At 44.4% G+C, this 16360-nt stretch overlaps 1 protein-coding gene across 3 annotated transcripts in view; it reads left to right on the top strand.

The window, feature by feature from the left end:
• The window catches only part of hip1 (huntingtin interacting protein 1), a 47022-nt gene that overhangs the window by 16454 nt on the left and 14208 nt on the right, over positions 1-16360 (top strand). For 2 of the 3 annotated variants that reach the window (XM_071530110.1, XM_071530111.1), the window contains exons 2-17: positions 1807-1870; positions 2511-2653; positions 2993-3049; positions 4570-4650; positions 5656-5732; positions 6674-6735; positions 8130-8270; positions 8957-9014; positions 9378-9453; positions 10603-10746; positions 11784-11881; positions 12397-12469; positions 12911-13094; positions 14368-14456; positions 14704-14820; positions 15561-15662. In XM_071530110.1, coding sequence (XP_071386211.1) covers positions 1807-1870; positions 2511-2653; positions 2993-3049; positions 4570-4650; positions 5656-5732; positions 6674-6735; positions 8130-8270; positions 8957-9014; positions 9378-9453; positions 10603-10746; positions 11784-11881; positions 12397-12469; positions 12911-13094; positions 14368-14456; positions 14704-14820; positions 15561-15662 — 1566 coding nt within the window. Of the gene's footprint in view, positions 1-1806; positions 1871-2510; positions 2654-2992; positions 3050-4569; positions 4651-5655; positions 5733-6673; positions 6736-8129; positions 8271-8956; positions 9015-9377; positions 9454-10602; positions 10747-11783; positions 11882-12396; positions 12470-12910; positions 13095-14367; positions 14457-14703; positions 14821-15560; positions 15663-16360 lie in introns of those variants that run through there. The other variant, XM_071530112.1, reaches the window with a different exon arrangement.

Genomic DNA, 16360 nt, shown 5'->3' on the forward strand with positions numbered 1-16360 from the left:
CATAAACGGGGCTTAAGTGTATTTGGTAGGAAAGTGTAGTGTGGAAGTTTAATGGGGTGGTGAAGGTAGGAGTGTGCAAGGTAGAGACTAAACTTCTTGTGATGCTCTAGGCCAAATTCCTTGAAAAATCGGTGAAGGAAGCTGTCCCACTTGAGAACTCTAATGTCTTGCCTACACTCACACACTTAGCTGAAGGCCAGAGTAGGTAGCTGGAGAATGTTGCTGCCTGTCTGATGGTGCTGTAGGTTTATGACGGTGTAGCTTGATGTTTTCTGTGGTACTCATTGGTACTGTATCGCTCTGTTAAACTCTGAATTGGGCCTTTATACGAGTGCTCACCTTGGATTATGGCACTACTACTACTACTACTACTACTACTACTACTACTACCTACTTCAAAGGCAGAAGGAGCGAGGTGCAATCTATTTATGGTGGATGGCCAGTGCCTAACCTGGATAGCTCTGATAAAAAGCCCTTCTGTTCTGTGAAACAGTTGTGGTCAGAGCTCTGGGTAAACATCTACACACAACCAACCTCATATCCTGTGTATTGATTATTGTCATTGCAGCCGGCCAAACGATATTGACAAACTACTACATATTATGTTTTTTTTCTGAATACTGCAATTGCGCACAGTTTTTTTTACATAATTTCTTTTTTCCACCTTGAGTGGGGATTGATGCAGGATTTTCTCAGTTCAAGTATGATTTTCTCTTGTGCAGCATGACATGCAGACCAGATGCTGGACCAGAATACCTTGCTTAGGAAGCCAGCTGAAACAACTGAAACTCTCAGATATATGCTGGCTTTTGTGATTTAGAAATCGCAGTAGGCAATATTATGGGTTCTTTTTTATTGTTAATTGTGCAGCCCTACTATCCACCACACAATATTCAATTCAAAAGTCATGACACTTATCTAGCGTTTCAATCATATGAGCTGGACCTTACTGCAATTTGAGCTGAAGTCGGAGGGGATGTAGTTTAGGCCGGGCCTACATTCCACAGTAGATTTCATAGTGCAGACAGATACTCCCCTGGTCACTCGTACGTGAGTAATGGTTGGCCCTATCTCACTGAGTCTGCCTGCTTACAGTCCTAATGTTAACTCTGGTCTTGTTTGCCAAGGATTCGGTTCCTCAGAAATGAGAATGTAGCCTTCTGGCTGGAAAATGTCTCAGGTCTGTTTGTATGTTCTGTTGCATTTCAGTGACGTCTTTCCATCCTCCCTCTTTATAGAAACAATACTATATTTAGGAGCCTGAATTCCTGTTCTTTAGCCAGCAAGGGGCCTGCTTGTTCGGGTGAACATTCTTTTTTTTTTTTACCCTGAGTTTGAATATTGTGCCTGCTCTTTTGACCCCCTCCCCGAAACTGTTCTCTCTCTAATTTGAGATGCACCATCAGTGATTACATTCTGCAGGTGAGGCAGGCGGACAGACATGTGCTGGGTATGTGGCATTTGCTGCGGCTGTTGTTTGCTCAGTCTCTGGTGCTGCAGAAGGCTTCACAACAAGAGAAGAGCTCCAGCCTCTCAGCTGCTGCCTCGAATACTAACTCTCCAGGCCCCAGCTGGAAATGGGTCATTCAACCCTCACTAAAACTTTGCTGCTTCCAGTTATCCAGGTGGACAGAGTAGGAAAATCAACTTCCTGAAAGGTGGCAGGGTGCCAGGTTATAAAATGAAACACTTGACACTTCGAGCTTTTTTTGGGTTTTTTCTGAACGCAGTGTGAAAAAGCTGTGGGCTGATTTGTGCTCTCTGTTTCTCTCCTCTCCTCTCCTCTTCTCTTTCTCCTCTTCACAGGCTGTCAGCATCAATAAGGCCATCAACACACAGGAGGTCGCTGTCAAAGAGAAGCATGCCAGGAATATCCTCATATCGTGTGTGTGTGTGTGTGTGTGTGTGTGCGTGCGTGTTTTGGAGTGGAGTTTGTTTTGCTCTGGCAAGGAGAGACGCAGTGTGCTTATCCTGATTCCCCTGTGTTTGTGGAAACTCTTAAGCGTTCCTCCATGACTGGAGGGTTATGTTCGTGCAAGATCGAAACAATAAACTTAATGTGACCCCGTAGTCTACGCGTGGCCGTGCTGCAGAGCTAATTTAGTCATGTGTGAAACAAAACACAAAGCTAGACAGACAGAGAGAGAGAGAGAGAGAGAGGGGAGAGCTGTTTTGTGTCTGCTGTGTTTTCCCCCATTTTGTTTCAGGCATTTATTGTTTTATATGACCAAGCACACTAAAAAGCGCAAAAACGGTAATCTCCCAGTAGATTTGAAATCCCGGGCTGGTGGAGGATAAATGGATAAAGGGTTTTCGGGTGGGAGGGCGGGCAGAGGACAGAAAAATAGACGGCCAGGCAGAGAGAGAGTGAGAGGGAGAGAAAGACAGAGCGAGGGGGGAAAAGACAGACAGATGGATGATGATCAAATGCAACATCGTCCCTGAGCCGGACTGATGTCACACTTCATGTTACGCGCTGTAATCCGATGATCCTTGACTGTCCCTGTCACCCTGCATCTTGGGGACCCATCATGAGAAAGGCGCGCACACTTTCTGGGCGGCGGTCAACCGGCTCCCCCTCTCCAGCAACGCCGTGCTCTGCTGGAAGTTCTGCCACGTCTTCCACAAGCTGCTGCGAGACGGCCATCCAAACGTATGTAAAGACCATATAGCAGCATAGTCATTACCATTAAAAAATTAAGTAGAGATGTGCTTCATCCCCCACGAGGAATTGTTCGGAAAACCCTGTATTTCTAATAATACAGTATGGATGTGTGGCTGCAATGGCTACCCGTGTACACAATCACCCACAGACACCTTAATACTGAACACTTTTGCAAATGCTTAATTCTTTAGCTTATGTTTGCACTTCTGCTACATTGTTTAATTAATTATACTTAATCGATCCTTCTGTTTTGCTAACTCTGTTGTCCCGCTTCATCTCTATTTACCTTCTTTCTCCTTTCCTCTCTTCCCCCCGCTCTCCCTCCAGGTGATAAAGGACTCCATGAGGAACAAGACTGACTTAACCGATATGAGCAGGATGTGGGTAAGGACACGGAGATCAAAACATGATGTGGTCACATCAGTCACAAGTCGAAGTAATGGGACAGTATGCTAAGGTTGATCTTTTCTATTGGTGTATTATGAATTCCATACTAAATGATGAATACACGGTTGAAGAACAGTTTTTTAATTGTGGTTCTCTGCTATTCCAACAGACCGACTTCAGCTCACTGTCTCCTTATTGTGCTGCCTAATGAATGTCACTCAACCAAAACTTGCACTTCGATGTGATTCCTTCTTTAAACATGAGTGACCAGTGATTTGAGGCTTGTTTCAAAGCTGATCTCTTTTCCTCGCAGCAGGACACAGCCACCGCCGGTCGTCGCTGCTGATGCGGTCGCTGCAGCCGCAGGCCTCGTCACAGATCGCATGATGTTTCTGTTGTTGCTAGTCAGCCTGCTGCTTTTGGAACGGAGTGACAGACATTGTAGCTAGTGACAGACTAAGCCGTGTAAAACTGCCAAATCTCTGAGTCTGAGAGCTCCCAACGCACGGCCTGCCAGCTACATGCTGTGGGTGACAGACAATGATATTATGTAAGCTATTATGCCGACTCTTTTGTCTGGAATAGCTGCTCTCACCTTCTTACATTCTCCCAAGGTGCCGGCCAGAAAATTGAGCATTATTGGAAAAATGCTTCCAGTAGAGATTAGTGAATGAAGTCTCAGTTCCAATAACGTTTGTATTGATCTGAGTGAGCAGACGACTCTTTACAATATTGATATAGATGATGATGAAATTCATGGGATCTAGTGTGTAAACTTGTAAAGACCGAGTTCCATTAAGCCCGTAAATCTGAACAGCCTCTTCTTCAATTATGTGTTGAGCAATGTTGGGTGGAGGGCTCACTCTGCTTAGCAACAACCTATTCCTGGATGCACTCTCCTTAGAATTTTTATGACTCAGTTTTTGCTGATGTCACTAGATAGGAGGATACAGGAAGTCTGGTCCCTGTGACCGGGGTTGCGGCCTCTCCTTCCTGTTGTGACATCACCACCTCCGCTCCCACATCTGAGGAAAAAGGAAGTGAGAAGCAATTGGCCGCATAGCCGGGGCTATTCAACTTTATTCACAGTCTCGGAACATGGACATTTTCACACTGCGGACACAAACTGAGCTGAACTGTATCTGACCCAAACTCAACCGGCCGGCTTTGTGGCTCAGTATAGACACTGGGGCTGTGCAGTGGGAAGAGGGAATATCTTGGCTACCGCAGTGTAGGTCGGCCCTGCAGTATGAAAATCGCCTCCCTGCACACTCTCTGCACTGCATGCCGCCCTCAGCCAAAGTGCCACAGTGAATTTTCTCAAGACACCTCATGACTTGCTTCTTCGACTTTTCACAACTCTGACTAGCAAACTTGCAAGCGGAGAAAAGACAGTTTCTCCCTTTGATCATGTCTCTCTCGCCTTTTCTCTTACATCTATCTCTCGCTGTCCCTCTCTCTCTCTCTCCCCCATCGACTCTGCGCTTCCCTCTTTCTTCTTCTCCCTCTCCCCCTAGGGTCACCTGAGCGAAGGCTATGGGAAGCTGTGCAGCATCTACCTCAAACTGCTCATCACCAAAATGGAGTTTCACATCAAAGTGAGTTGGCCTGGCCTATAAAACGCAGAGCCAGTCTCCCTCATCACTCATTATCTTTGCCTCAGACTCTCCTTTTAGTGCCAGCATGTCTCTCTGGGGGGCTGGCTTCATAGAAAATGCTGGCTTTTACACTAATGGCCTTTCAAGAATCTGTAATGTGGCCTTTTTATAAGACAGCTGAGCGGACTGGTAGAGAGAGCAAGCAGTAGTGTTGATGCTATTACAGGATGCTGTGGTTAGTTGTTGCTTGACTAATGATCACCAGTCAATACTGGCCCAAGGATGAGTGTCTTCGGTGTTGGTTTGCCAACCGTGAACTCAAGAGAAACAAAGGAATACACTGACTTTTTGCCAACTAAGCCCTTTGATCAACTTGCCATTGTGCAACAAGAAAATTGTTAGCAGCTTCACCTCTGTGTGCCCAGTATTTACTAAATTCATTGTGATGCATACTAATACTTTAGCACACAGTATATGTTTCATCTATAACCCAGCTTTGCATCATCTCAAATCTACCATACCACAATTAAAATTATTATAACATTTTCCAGTGTCTGAAATTAACCTTTTGGCTCAAAAAATGACCTGGCAAGAATAATTTTTACCAGCCAAATTCATGAATATATATTTTTCTCAGCAATGTCAATTTATGCTGCTTTAATGCTATTTCATATATAGAATCAGGTGCTGTGTGAATTATTCAGTAAAATGACAAAAGCAGATTTATAGTTTTAATTTGAAACTTGCTCAGTCACCCAACTACAATAGGTCTTTTTTGTGTCTTCATTTGTCTAGATTTATTCTCTCTTGTGGCCTCACAGCTGCTCGCCATGAGGGAAAAGCATTAACATCCAGCTAATGTTAGGCTACTTAACCATCCAGACAGCGGAGAAGCAGGGAAAGTTAGCAGAAGATGCTGCCGCTTTGTGTGGAGCCGGCGGAACAGCCTGTCTGAGACAGAGGTATACAGAGCGTGAAGCTTCATCATGTCGTCTTCTGTTCCAGAACCCCCGTTTCCCGGGCAACCTGCAGATGTCCAACAGACAGCTTGACGAGGCCGGAGAGAATGACGTTAACAACTTGTGAGTGTGGCGTACCGCTGTTGTTATTATTGTAGTTGTTGTCAGGGACTGCAGTGGCAGCCAGGCTCCAAGATCCAGATACTAATGAGTTTCAGCGTTATTTGTTGACTCTGTTGACAAAAGTGTGAAATGAAATGGAACTGGATGCATCGTCACTTTCCATCACGATGCACCAGAGCCCACATTCATGCATTCATACAAGGAATAACCCACGCAAAGGCCATTTTTTACAGTGATTTTAGGACAGCCAAGAGGCGTGGTAACACACCGTTATAATAAAAAAGAATGCAAATGTTCAACGAACCTTTTATTTTAATCAGTAATTATTCAGTTGTAATAATGAAATGTTATTCTTCCCCTAAGCAATATCGTTTTTGAACAGTAGCTTAACAAAGTGGTTGGTAAGCAGCACATAAGTACCACTATGAGTCACCGCTTTAGCATGACTCAGCCAATCAGAACTGACGACCGGAACTGTTCGCTTTACAAAGAGTCCCGGTGAAGTGTTTTTCTGATGGTGTTGTGATTAGCCTGGCCAGTGCTCTGCAATCAGCCACAATCAGCCGGGGCCGTTCACTTGGCTTCCTAGCGTTCAGCGATGTGAACAGGGAAACACTGAGCTCCCATTGGAGAAGAATGGGATCGGTCTGTGTATCCAAAATACCTGCAAAAACTTGAAAAAATTACATTCCTGTGTACTCTTGACCAAGCAGGATAATTTTTATCATCATGGTAATGCCAAAGGCTAGTGGATGCAAGCATTGCTTTTGCTCTGCGTCTCTGTTTAGAGAGAGAGAGAGAGAGAGAGAGAGAGAGAGAGAGAGACCTTGTTTTGCATTTACAGTTGCTATACAATGACTGTGCATGTGTGTCTGTACTAAGAGCATGTAAGAAGACTAATCTCTTTCTCTCCTCTCTCTCTCTCTCTCTCTCCCTCCTAGCTTCCAGTTGACAGTAGAGATGTTTGACTACCTGGAGTGTGAGCTCAACCTCTTCCTGGGCGGTAAGCTATTCTGGTCCAACTGTCTGCTCCTCGCTACTGGCCAGGCTTATCTAAGGCAGGGCATGACGCAACACACACACACACACACACACACACACACACACAGCTAGACACACACAAATGAACACTTTCACAGACAGACAAGGAGACTCACACAGAGAGATAAGCAGACAGAAATAGAGTCCCACAGTATCATCAGTGCACCACTTCATCTGACTCTTGTCTGCTACAAGGCTATTAGTGGTTACATACTGTAGACTTGTTGTTGTCTGTGTGAGTCATCCCAGGTCAGTGTTTCTTAAAGTATGGACCAGGCTAAAAATAGACGGCTGGAATGTGATCAGGAACATTCATTCATCCATTTCTCTCATTAGAAATGAATAGGAGGAAATCACATTCCATGGTCTATTTGTCATACCCTCCGTTCTGCGTCCTGATGACGATATTTTCTCTTCCTCCTCTTCCTCCTTGGACGGAGATTTTGATATCTGTGAGACTATCTGCCAAAGTCATACCTCGGCACCAGTGTTCAGGACAAAACGGGCAACGTTCCCTCTTTTCAGTTCGATGGTGTATGAGAGTTTGATACTGAGCTGCGATTTGATATTCCACCCCATACTCCATATTCAGAACATTCTCCATAGACTTGGTCCAAGTCTATCTATCTAAGTCTGTTTTGGCTGGGTAACTCACACCCAAAGCTCAAAGCCCCAGTCATTCCCCCTCCTACGATCTGACTGGTGTATTTTGAAAGCATCACGTCATTCAGGAGCTGAGAGTCCTGGCCTGAGGTGTGTGTGTGTGTGTGTATGTATGTGTGTGTGTGTGTGTGTGTGTATGTGTGTGTGTGTGTGTTTTAGCTGTGCAGGAAACCACGCCTCTGCAGAGGCTCTCAGGGCCTGGCATTGGGGATGGAGTGAGCGAGGCAGGAGGGGAATGAAAGAGGGCCGTAATGATGGAGGGAGAGCAAGGGAGTCAGACAATCCTGTTAGTGTTCAGGTTGCTGCCGCCCGCTCTGCTTGACTTTAGACCTTGTTTTTCCTGCCCCCCCCCCTTTTTTTTTTGTAATGAGAGTGGGTGGTACGCCCTTCTCAAGCATTTTATTAGTTTATTTTTGAAGATAGTGAAATAAGCAGAGTGAGCGCCACTATAACTTGATTGATCCATGAAAAATCCATGATTGATGAGCCTTGTATATGACTGTCTCCCTCTCTGCATTAATAATCACTGGTGTGTGAGTGTGTGCATGTGTGCGGGTGCATGAATGTGTGTGAGTGTATATGACTCCCACTGTGTTTGTGACAATCCTTAGTGGGTGTGCTTGCGTGTTTGTGTGTACATATTGATCTGTGTATGCTTTTATTGATTGTGTGTGTGTGTGTTTCTCTCTGCAGTATTCAGCTCTCTCGACATGTCCCGGTCGGTGTCGGTGACGGCGGCGGGTCAGTGTCGCCTGGCCCCCCTCATCCAAGTCATCCTGGACTGCAGCCACCTGTACGACTACACCGTCAAGCTGCTGTTCAAACTGCACTCCTGTGAGTGGCCCAGACCTCTGTTGGCCAAATCGCACAACTACAGGCTGAATACAATTAGAATCTCTAGAGTAGAAGCTGATAAATGTTTCTGATCAAGTCACAGATATTCCACTTTCTCCCATGAACATGTTCAGATGAATATCTTGAATATCTTTGTTGTCATGGGGAAACCTCTCAACTCCAGTTTTGGTGATTTTGTTGAGTTTTAACTCCAATTTAAAGGGGAATGCCACTCATTTTAAGAATTCCCATATGTTAATTCTGTGCCCCAGGACAGTTCAGTCAATGTTTGTGAACTTGCACTCCTCCTGCCTAAAAGGTCCAGTTCCATTTCTCAATGTCATGGTATAATTTAACAAAGGACCTTTCAATGTAAAGTTATCCAAATTATTATAACTGTCAAACCTTTGAAAAACTAACAGGTATGAACCAGAATTGAAACCTCATTTGGGTGCAAGAACTCTTGGATGCAAGAAAAAATGCTTGGTGTTCAATCTAAAAACAAAAATCTAAAAATATCTTAGTTTTGGAGACAAGAGGTTTTCACCTGACAGCGATGACACATTCATGCACAAATCCTGCCACTCACCAATGCACAAACATGCTTGTACTCATCCTTACATACATTCACACTTAGCACAAGCTTGTGTACTTGCACTGATGTGTGTGTGTGTGTGTGTTTCCAGGCCTTCCAGCAGACACTCTCCAGGGCCACAGAGACCGGTTCCAGGAGCAGTTTAAGAAGTGAGTTCCACCAGAAACAGAAAGCGACTCGGTCACAGTCTCGCTGAGCTCTCCAGCTCAGCTGAACTGTCTGTGGCCCCGGGACCGAGCTCTTAGCAGCATGCTGAATGAATTTTCCATGTCACGCTCTGCACCGCTCTGTCTGTCTGTCTGTCTGTCTGTCTGTCTGTCAGTCTCTCTCGCTCTGACTCTCGTCTCTCTCTCGCTCTCTTTCTGTTTGTCTTCTCTTTTTCTTCTGTCTGCCTCTATCTCTATCAAGTATGCACTCTCTCCTTCTCTTTCTGACTCACCATGCACTCTCTCTCTTTCTCTCTCTCTCTCTCTCTCATATTCTCTCTCATATTCTCTCTGTCTGTATTCCAGGTTGAAGAGTCTGTTCTATCGCTCCAGCAACTTGCAGTACTTCAAGAGGCTGATTCAGATCCCACAGTTGCCTGAGGTGAGGACCGCCTTCCCTAAATACATTTTCACCTTGTCTACCATCTCTAACGGCCAAGTCGACTCCAGAGAGCTTCTTAAGGGATCAGTTTACATGTCAGTCCCACACTTTCCCTCAAAATTATTCTCCATCGAAAGGCTCTACCCTTCGATAGCTTAAGTTTATACATCAGTTATTAATAGACTCAAGAAATCTTGGATGGGAGCCTAGGTGTCCTTCAGTCTCTTACATCAATCACAGCTGTAAAAAGTGAGTGCTTCACTCTCTTAACCGTTCCCTTACATCTTATAGGAGCTCTTTTTTATGTCTATTCGTTTCTCATATCAACCATCCTCTTTTTAACCATAATGCCATGGCAACAGCAAATAAGTATTGTTTTTCTCAACAGTCTTCTAATCTTCATTATCTCCCAACTTCCTATCTGCATTATTATTATGATTGACTGCTTACATTATCTCCCATATGAAGAAAATTAATATGAACTGACAGCAATGTTAAAAAGAGACGTCACATACATTATTGTACTTACTTCTCTTGCTCTCTGCTATACAAGGAAGAGTTTCCAATTTTCATCTCACTCAGAATTTTTTCAAAAATATTTTGGTTACAGTATGTGCTTTCCAGGTTTGACAGAATTGAGGCGTCTCCCTAAATACCGGTCAAGTCGACTATTCGCTTTCTTTCCATTGTTCTGTCTTGTCATCCTTCATGCTGGCTGAGCCAAGCGGCTATGACATAAGATTTACTTATTGCCATAGCAACGCTGACAAATTGTGATTTGAGTGTTCAAATCCAAGTCGTATATCGGTCACATACTTCAAGATCCGGTTTTGTACTACATGTCTGTGTGGTCCAGATCGGAATTGGGAAAACAGTGCGTTTCCATGCAGCTTTTTGCTGTTCACACTGATTAGAAAACATCACATCTGTGTCACAGGAGGGGGCAAAATCAGAATTGGGAAACTTTTAAGTTCCATTGTGAACATAAACTAAATGGAGGTATCAGCTTTTTTTGCATCATTTACAGTCAGCCTCACTCTGTGCTCTCCTCTCCTCTCCCTCCCTCAATGTTACTGCAACCAAATAGAAACTAATGGGGAAAACATAATGATGTTGCTATTCAACTTGTGCTCTCTCTCTTCCTGCCAGAACCCTCCTAACTTCCTGCGTGCCTCGGCTCTGTCGGAGCACATCAGCCCGGTGGTTGTGATCCCGGCCGAGTCGTCGTCCCCCGAGTCGGAGCACGTGGCAGAGACAGAGGACCTGGTGGACACGGACATCCCCGTCCTGCCGGTAACTCAATGAGACAAGTATCCCTGAAACTCAGCCTTGTAAATCTAATCCATCTGTTTTGTGTGCTAGGTTCGGTGCTGTAGTAACTTACAGTGATCAATAATTTAACAGGAGGGATGTTTTGGTTCTGAAGTAGTAAGGAGGGACTTGATACACGCACAGAGAAATTGGGGGGAACAAAAACAGGAAATAACCCGCTAGTGGGGTACACACTTCTAGATTCCCATCCAAACCACATATTTTTAGATTCTTGGTAAGCAACGCTAAACATCTGGTTTATATTTTTGTTCTCTTGTAATGATTGACTTTTACATTGCTGGCTGTCTCTGCTGTCAACAGACTGTACATTAGTAAGAATGGATTACCTTGTAATGCTAACGAGCATCAAAGATGCAGTTCACCCCAAAGTGAAAATTCAGTCATTAACTGCTCGCCCCCATGTCAGTCGAAACTCCATTAAAGTTTGTACAAAAACAAACACAGTGAGTTCCATCTTTGTCTTCTTCCAAACATCGGAGATAACAAGGTAAATACTGGACTTTAACACGGACCCACAGTGCAAGAGTGCGAAACAGTTGGATTAGGCTGCACAAGCTATTCAAAGAATTTTGATGGACATTTTATGCATTTTTTTGCGGGGGGGGGGGGGGGGGGGGGCTGTAAAAACATGGCTCCATTAACTTCAATAGATTGAAAGAAGGCTAAGATGAAACTATGGGGGCTAACTCACTGTGTGTTTGGTTTTTGTGCAAACTTCAATAGTTTGTGACTGAATTCTCATTTTGGGGTGAGCTATTCCTTGAAGAGAGACTGACAGCATTGCTAGTAAGTTAGCTGTACCCCACTAGCACCTGGATAGCCTGTGTGCCTCTGCTGTATCAGGAGGAGTTTCACTGACTTTCGCTGTATGCTGTGTTCATCTTGTTATGTTAGTAGGGAACACAGTTTAAAAGACCAATAAAATCAATGTACGCTTTATATAAATCATTTTGGGTTGATTTCCCCCCTTTAAAAACTCTTTTGTTTTAAACCCCAAGGCTGCAGTGGAGACCAAGTTTGACGACCTGTTCGGCACCTCGGCTGCCACAGACCCGTTCAACTTCAACAGTCAGAACGGCATGCGCAAGGACGACAAGTAAGGCTCGACAACATCGCATCAGGATTTGTTTGCCTTTATGATTATAGACGCCGTTCTGATTCTAGTTGGCATTATGCTCAAGAAAAACTAATCGCATTACCATTTGATAAAACCCCTCATACGCCTGATAGGTTCATCACAGCACGGTCACTCTGTTTGATTTGCATTGTTCACACTGCCTGAACTGATTAGCAGTATCACATGGTGAATTCACAGCACCACTGTGAGATGGATTTGGAGATACAATTCCTCTGATACAGGCCTTTGGTTTGATTTTACTTGTTATTTTTGCATATGTTTAAAAGACAAGAACACATAATTATAAAATTAGATGCATAATCAGCTGCTTATGCATAAAACACAACACATAATTATATAATTAGAAAGGAATATGCATGGGACCAAAATCAAACAAATAAAAATTCACAGTCTTGACAGCTGGCAGTCCCCAGTGACAATACAGTTTATTTGATTTTGCTGTTGATTGGGTTGTTTTTGTCTGTATCCATCAGAGACCGTCTGATTGAACAGCTAACCAGGGAGATCCAGGCCCTTAAGGAAGAGCTGGAGTCTTTTAGACTGGAGGTAAAGAAGGAGAGGATTCAGGCTGTGTGTCCACTGAGAACCTCTCATTATAGCACAGGCTTCGTTTTCTCATTATTCTCAATGGAAAGCAGGCATTGTTGCATTTTCCCAACTGCACTCAGAGCTGAAAATGGTTTTAGCGCTCAGATTGCAGAGCACTTGAAGTTTAAAAAGAAGCAGCTTTTAGCAAAAGAGCACAATGCTTGAAACAGGTTTTCAGTAGTCAGATAACACCAGCAGGAGTTAACCAGGTGCCCAGTGGACACAGCGGCTTTGGGACTCACACACACACACACACACACACACACAGACAGTTGATCCATAAAGCTCTTCCAGGTCCAAGTTAATCACCTTTTTTCTGTCTCCTTATCTGTTGCTCTCTCCCTACCCTGTTCCCCTTCCTCCTCTCCCCCCTATCTCTCTTTCTCCCTCCATCACCAGAGCGGTCGGTTGTGCCAGGCGCTGAGGGGGCGTGTCAGTGAGCTGGAGGCAGAGCTAGCAGAGCAGAGCCACCTGAGGATGCAGGCGGTAGGCGAGAGCGAGTTCCTCAAGGCAGAGCTGGACGACCTGCGCAGGGTGAAGGAGGACACAGAGAAGGAGCAGCGAAGCCTCACCGAGATAGAGAGTGAGGCTGAACTTTACTTTACTTACGTTACAGCTGCTTAGTCAGGGTTCGTCACACATGGGTTAGGGTGGAGGCAGGTTTGTGTGCGGGGTCAGATGGGTGGGGTTGGGGCAGCAGGGTGGCATAGTGGTTAGATCGTCCATCAGTCAGAGGTCCCGGGTTCAAGCCTGTGTTTGTCGGCAAGTATCCGTCCTGCTGTGTTGATGAAGAAGACACTGAATCCCTACCAGCTTCATGGGAGCTGTTCTGTAACTGACCCTGACCTCTGACCTCCATGTGGAAGAGGGCAAGCGAAAAGAGAATTTCCCTATGGGGATCAATACAGTATCACATTATTATTATGATTTACCATAAACTGTAGATACAATTCAGGTAGCGTCAGGTAAGATGTCAATCACAGCAAAATGCACTAAATTTACTTTCGATAGTTTGTGAATTGTCTAATCTTTCTCACCTTCACTCTCTTGTCCCATGTGGCAAGTCCCATCTGGCATCTAAGTAGGCTGAAACAAACCCTAAAAATGATTATTACCTATTTGGCACAGGTCTGGGTTCCACAATGGGTACCTTCTTGCTCCCTCAACTATAGAACAGGGATGTGATTTTTACTTTATTGGATATACCACTTCTACTATCTACTTTTAGTGGAGATTTCCTGTTTGTGTTGAGTGCAGATATGTAACAACGTCTGCCGTAACATCACCTTGGAGAGATGCCAGGCAGCCATGTAGTACTGTGGTGGAGCTAACATGGCTCTATTTTCAGTGGTGAGAACCTACTTTGGAACAGTAATTCTGTGTCAAGATGCACGTTAAGACACTTAACAGGTGTGGCTGGCTCCTGTGGAAACCCAAATGTCTTCAACAGATAGAAATAAACTGGGTATGATGTACATTTCATAATGTACATGTGCCACTTGGTGGAAGCTTTCATCCCAAGTGCCTCATATTGCCAGTTTAGAGTCCGCATGGCCCCAGTGGGGAACGGAAACCTTAACCAAGTGTTGGTGTTGGCCACATTCTCTAAAAACAGGAACAGAAAAGAAACAGGAAGCATCCATTAATTGCTCACACAGTGTGCAAGTGTGGAGAGGAGAATGAAAGGAGAACAATAAAAAGGATTTGACTAAGCTAGGCCTTTATTCTAGCCATGCTGGTTGGTCTCAAGGACATACCTGTAGTTTCCTCGCATGCTACAGTCGTTTACTAGATCCCTGCTGATGTTGGCTGATATCCCGATAACTGTGTGTGTGTGTGTGTGTGTCTCTTACCAGGAAAAGCTCAGGCCAATGAGCAGCGCTACACCAAACTGAAGGAGAAGTACACAGAGCTGGTCCAGAGTCACGCAGACCTGCTGAGGAAGGTGGGGAAGGCGGCTCTCACTTTTTTGCTTTTCAATGTCTTTACCTTCTATCCTTCTCTATGTCCTTGTACCCTTCACTACACCCTACTACGTCTAAGTTAAATTAAGTGCTGTCCCCCTAGTATCATTTTTATTTTCCCCAAGCTGTTTGTCCTAATTCTTTTGGTGTATGTATGCCTGTCTTTGTGTGTGTGTATCTGTGTCTCCATGTCCTTGTGTGTGTGTGTGTACATGTTTGTGTGTGCAGAATGCAGAGGTGACCCGGCAGATGACGGTGGCGCGGGCCGCACAGGACGAGGTGGAGGCAGTGAGGAAAGAGATGCAGGAGAAGGTGAAGGGCGCCCAGGAGGCTGCAGACAGACAGGTGAGGGTGGAACAGAGACAGAGGCTTCTCAGTTGGAGACTCACTGTCCTTAAAATGAATAACGTGTCAAACTTATTTACTCTCTCTGTCTCTCTCTCTCTCTCTATCTGTCAGTTTCAAGTCAAAGTCCTCTGTCATAATCTACTGCCCTCCATGCCAGTCTAAACTCTATTGAAGTTTGTTTGAAAACCAAGCACACAGCGAATTTAGCCCCTGTAGTGGCAGCTCAGTTAATTGAGCGGCTTCAAAAAAGCATAAAATGCCCATCAAACATCTTCAAACAGCTTGTGCAGCATAATCCATGTGTTTTGTAGCCAAACAAATGCACTGTGGGTCCCAAAGTCCTGTCCTTGCTACTGTAGCATTGCTAGTGAGGAAAACATAGGAGATAATTTGGTAAATATTTGGCTTTTGGACCCACAGTGCAATCATTCTGCAACAAAACACCTGGACTATGCTGTGTGAGCTGTTTGATGGACATTTGATAGACGTTTTATGCTTTTTTTTTGGAGCTGTAAAAAGATGGCCCACTTAACTTCAATACTTTGGGAAAAGGCTGAGCTGAAACTACAGGAGCTAACTTGCTGTGTTTTGTGGTCAGTGGAGTTTCCACCGGTGTGAGGGCAAGTAGATAATGACTGAAGTTTCACTTAGGGTTTAACTATTGCTTTAATTGATGTTAAAAAAAATATATATATTTTGCGAGCTATCCGAAATGAGATGTTGACTCTTGTTTCCAGGAGAGGGAGCAGCTGGAGCAGCTTCAGGAGCTGCAGAGAGAGCTGGTCTCCAGCAGAGCAGAGATGGACTCCCTCAAAACCACCATGGTCTCGTCACAACAGGTCGCTCTTCCCTCAGCTTCAGACATTCCTGTTGCATTTCTTACACAACAACATTTCTTGAATCAGCTAACTCAGCACCAACGTTGCTGTTAAAAGTTATCGCACTGATGGATAAAAGCACAAAAGTTTCTGTCCCTTTTAAAAGTTTTAACACCGGGTGCTACGAATAAGTCTGAAAAGATTAATGATGTGGAGATTTTCACCCTGACTAATAGGCCTGGGATGTAATGGGGCCCAGTCTGGATAATATCTAATCATGGGCCTCTGTCCTCACACACTCCTGTTCCGCTCATTCACACCTCTTCACTTTTGCAGAATATTTACTTTTTTGGGTACATAGCTGTATCAGAGGTTGTGAATGGTCAACCACATAAATCAGCTGCTCATGGGACCTGTTGTCAGTGCCAGTTTCTTACATTGAATTTGAAAACTAAATCTAAAAATTGTTCTTCTAACATATTCACACCTAAAGAAAATCAGACCCAAGCAATACTATTTCATTCTGTTTCCTGGATCTAACTACTCAAGAAGAAGTTTTGCAAGGTTGCAGTATAGTTTGGGGTGAAACAAATCCTGACTGCATGTGGTGACAGCAGATCCACATAGCAGCTAAAGTTGACTGTTCCCCAACAAGCTCAAAGTGAAATGTTCCACTCTTTAAACACTGTCTCCTTCCTCACACACACTCCTCTTACATT

Source organism: Centroberyx affinis, unplaced genomic scaffold (genome assembly GCF_046629955.1).
Source record: "Centroberyx affinis isolate AG114_WGS23_722 - 3 ecotype Tasmania unplaced genomic scaffold, CSIRO-AGI_Caff_v1 ptg001882l_1, whole genome shotgun sequence".
NCBI classification, from domain to species: domain Eukaryota; kingdom Metazoa; phylum Chordata; class Actinopteri; order Beryciformes; family Berycidae; genus Centroberyx; species Centroberyx affinis.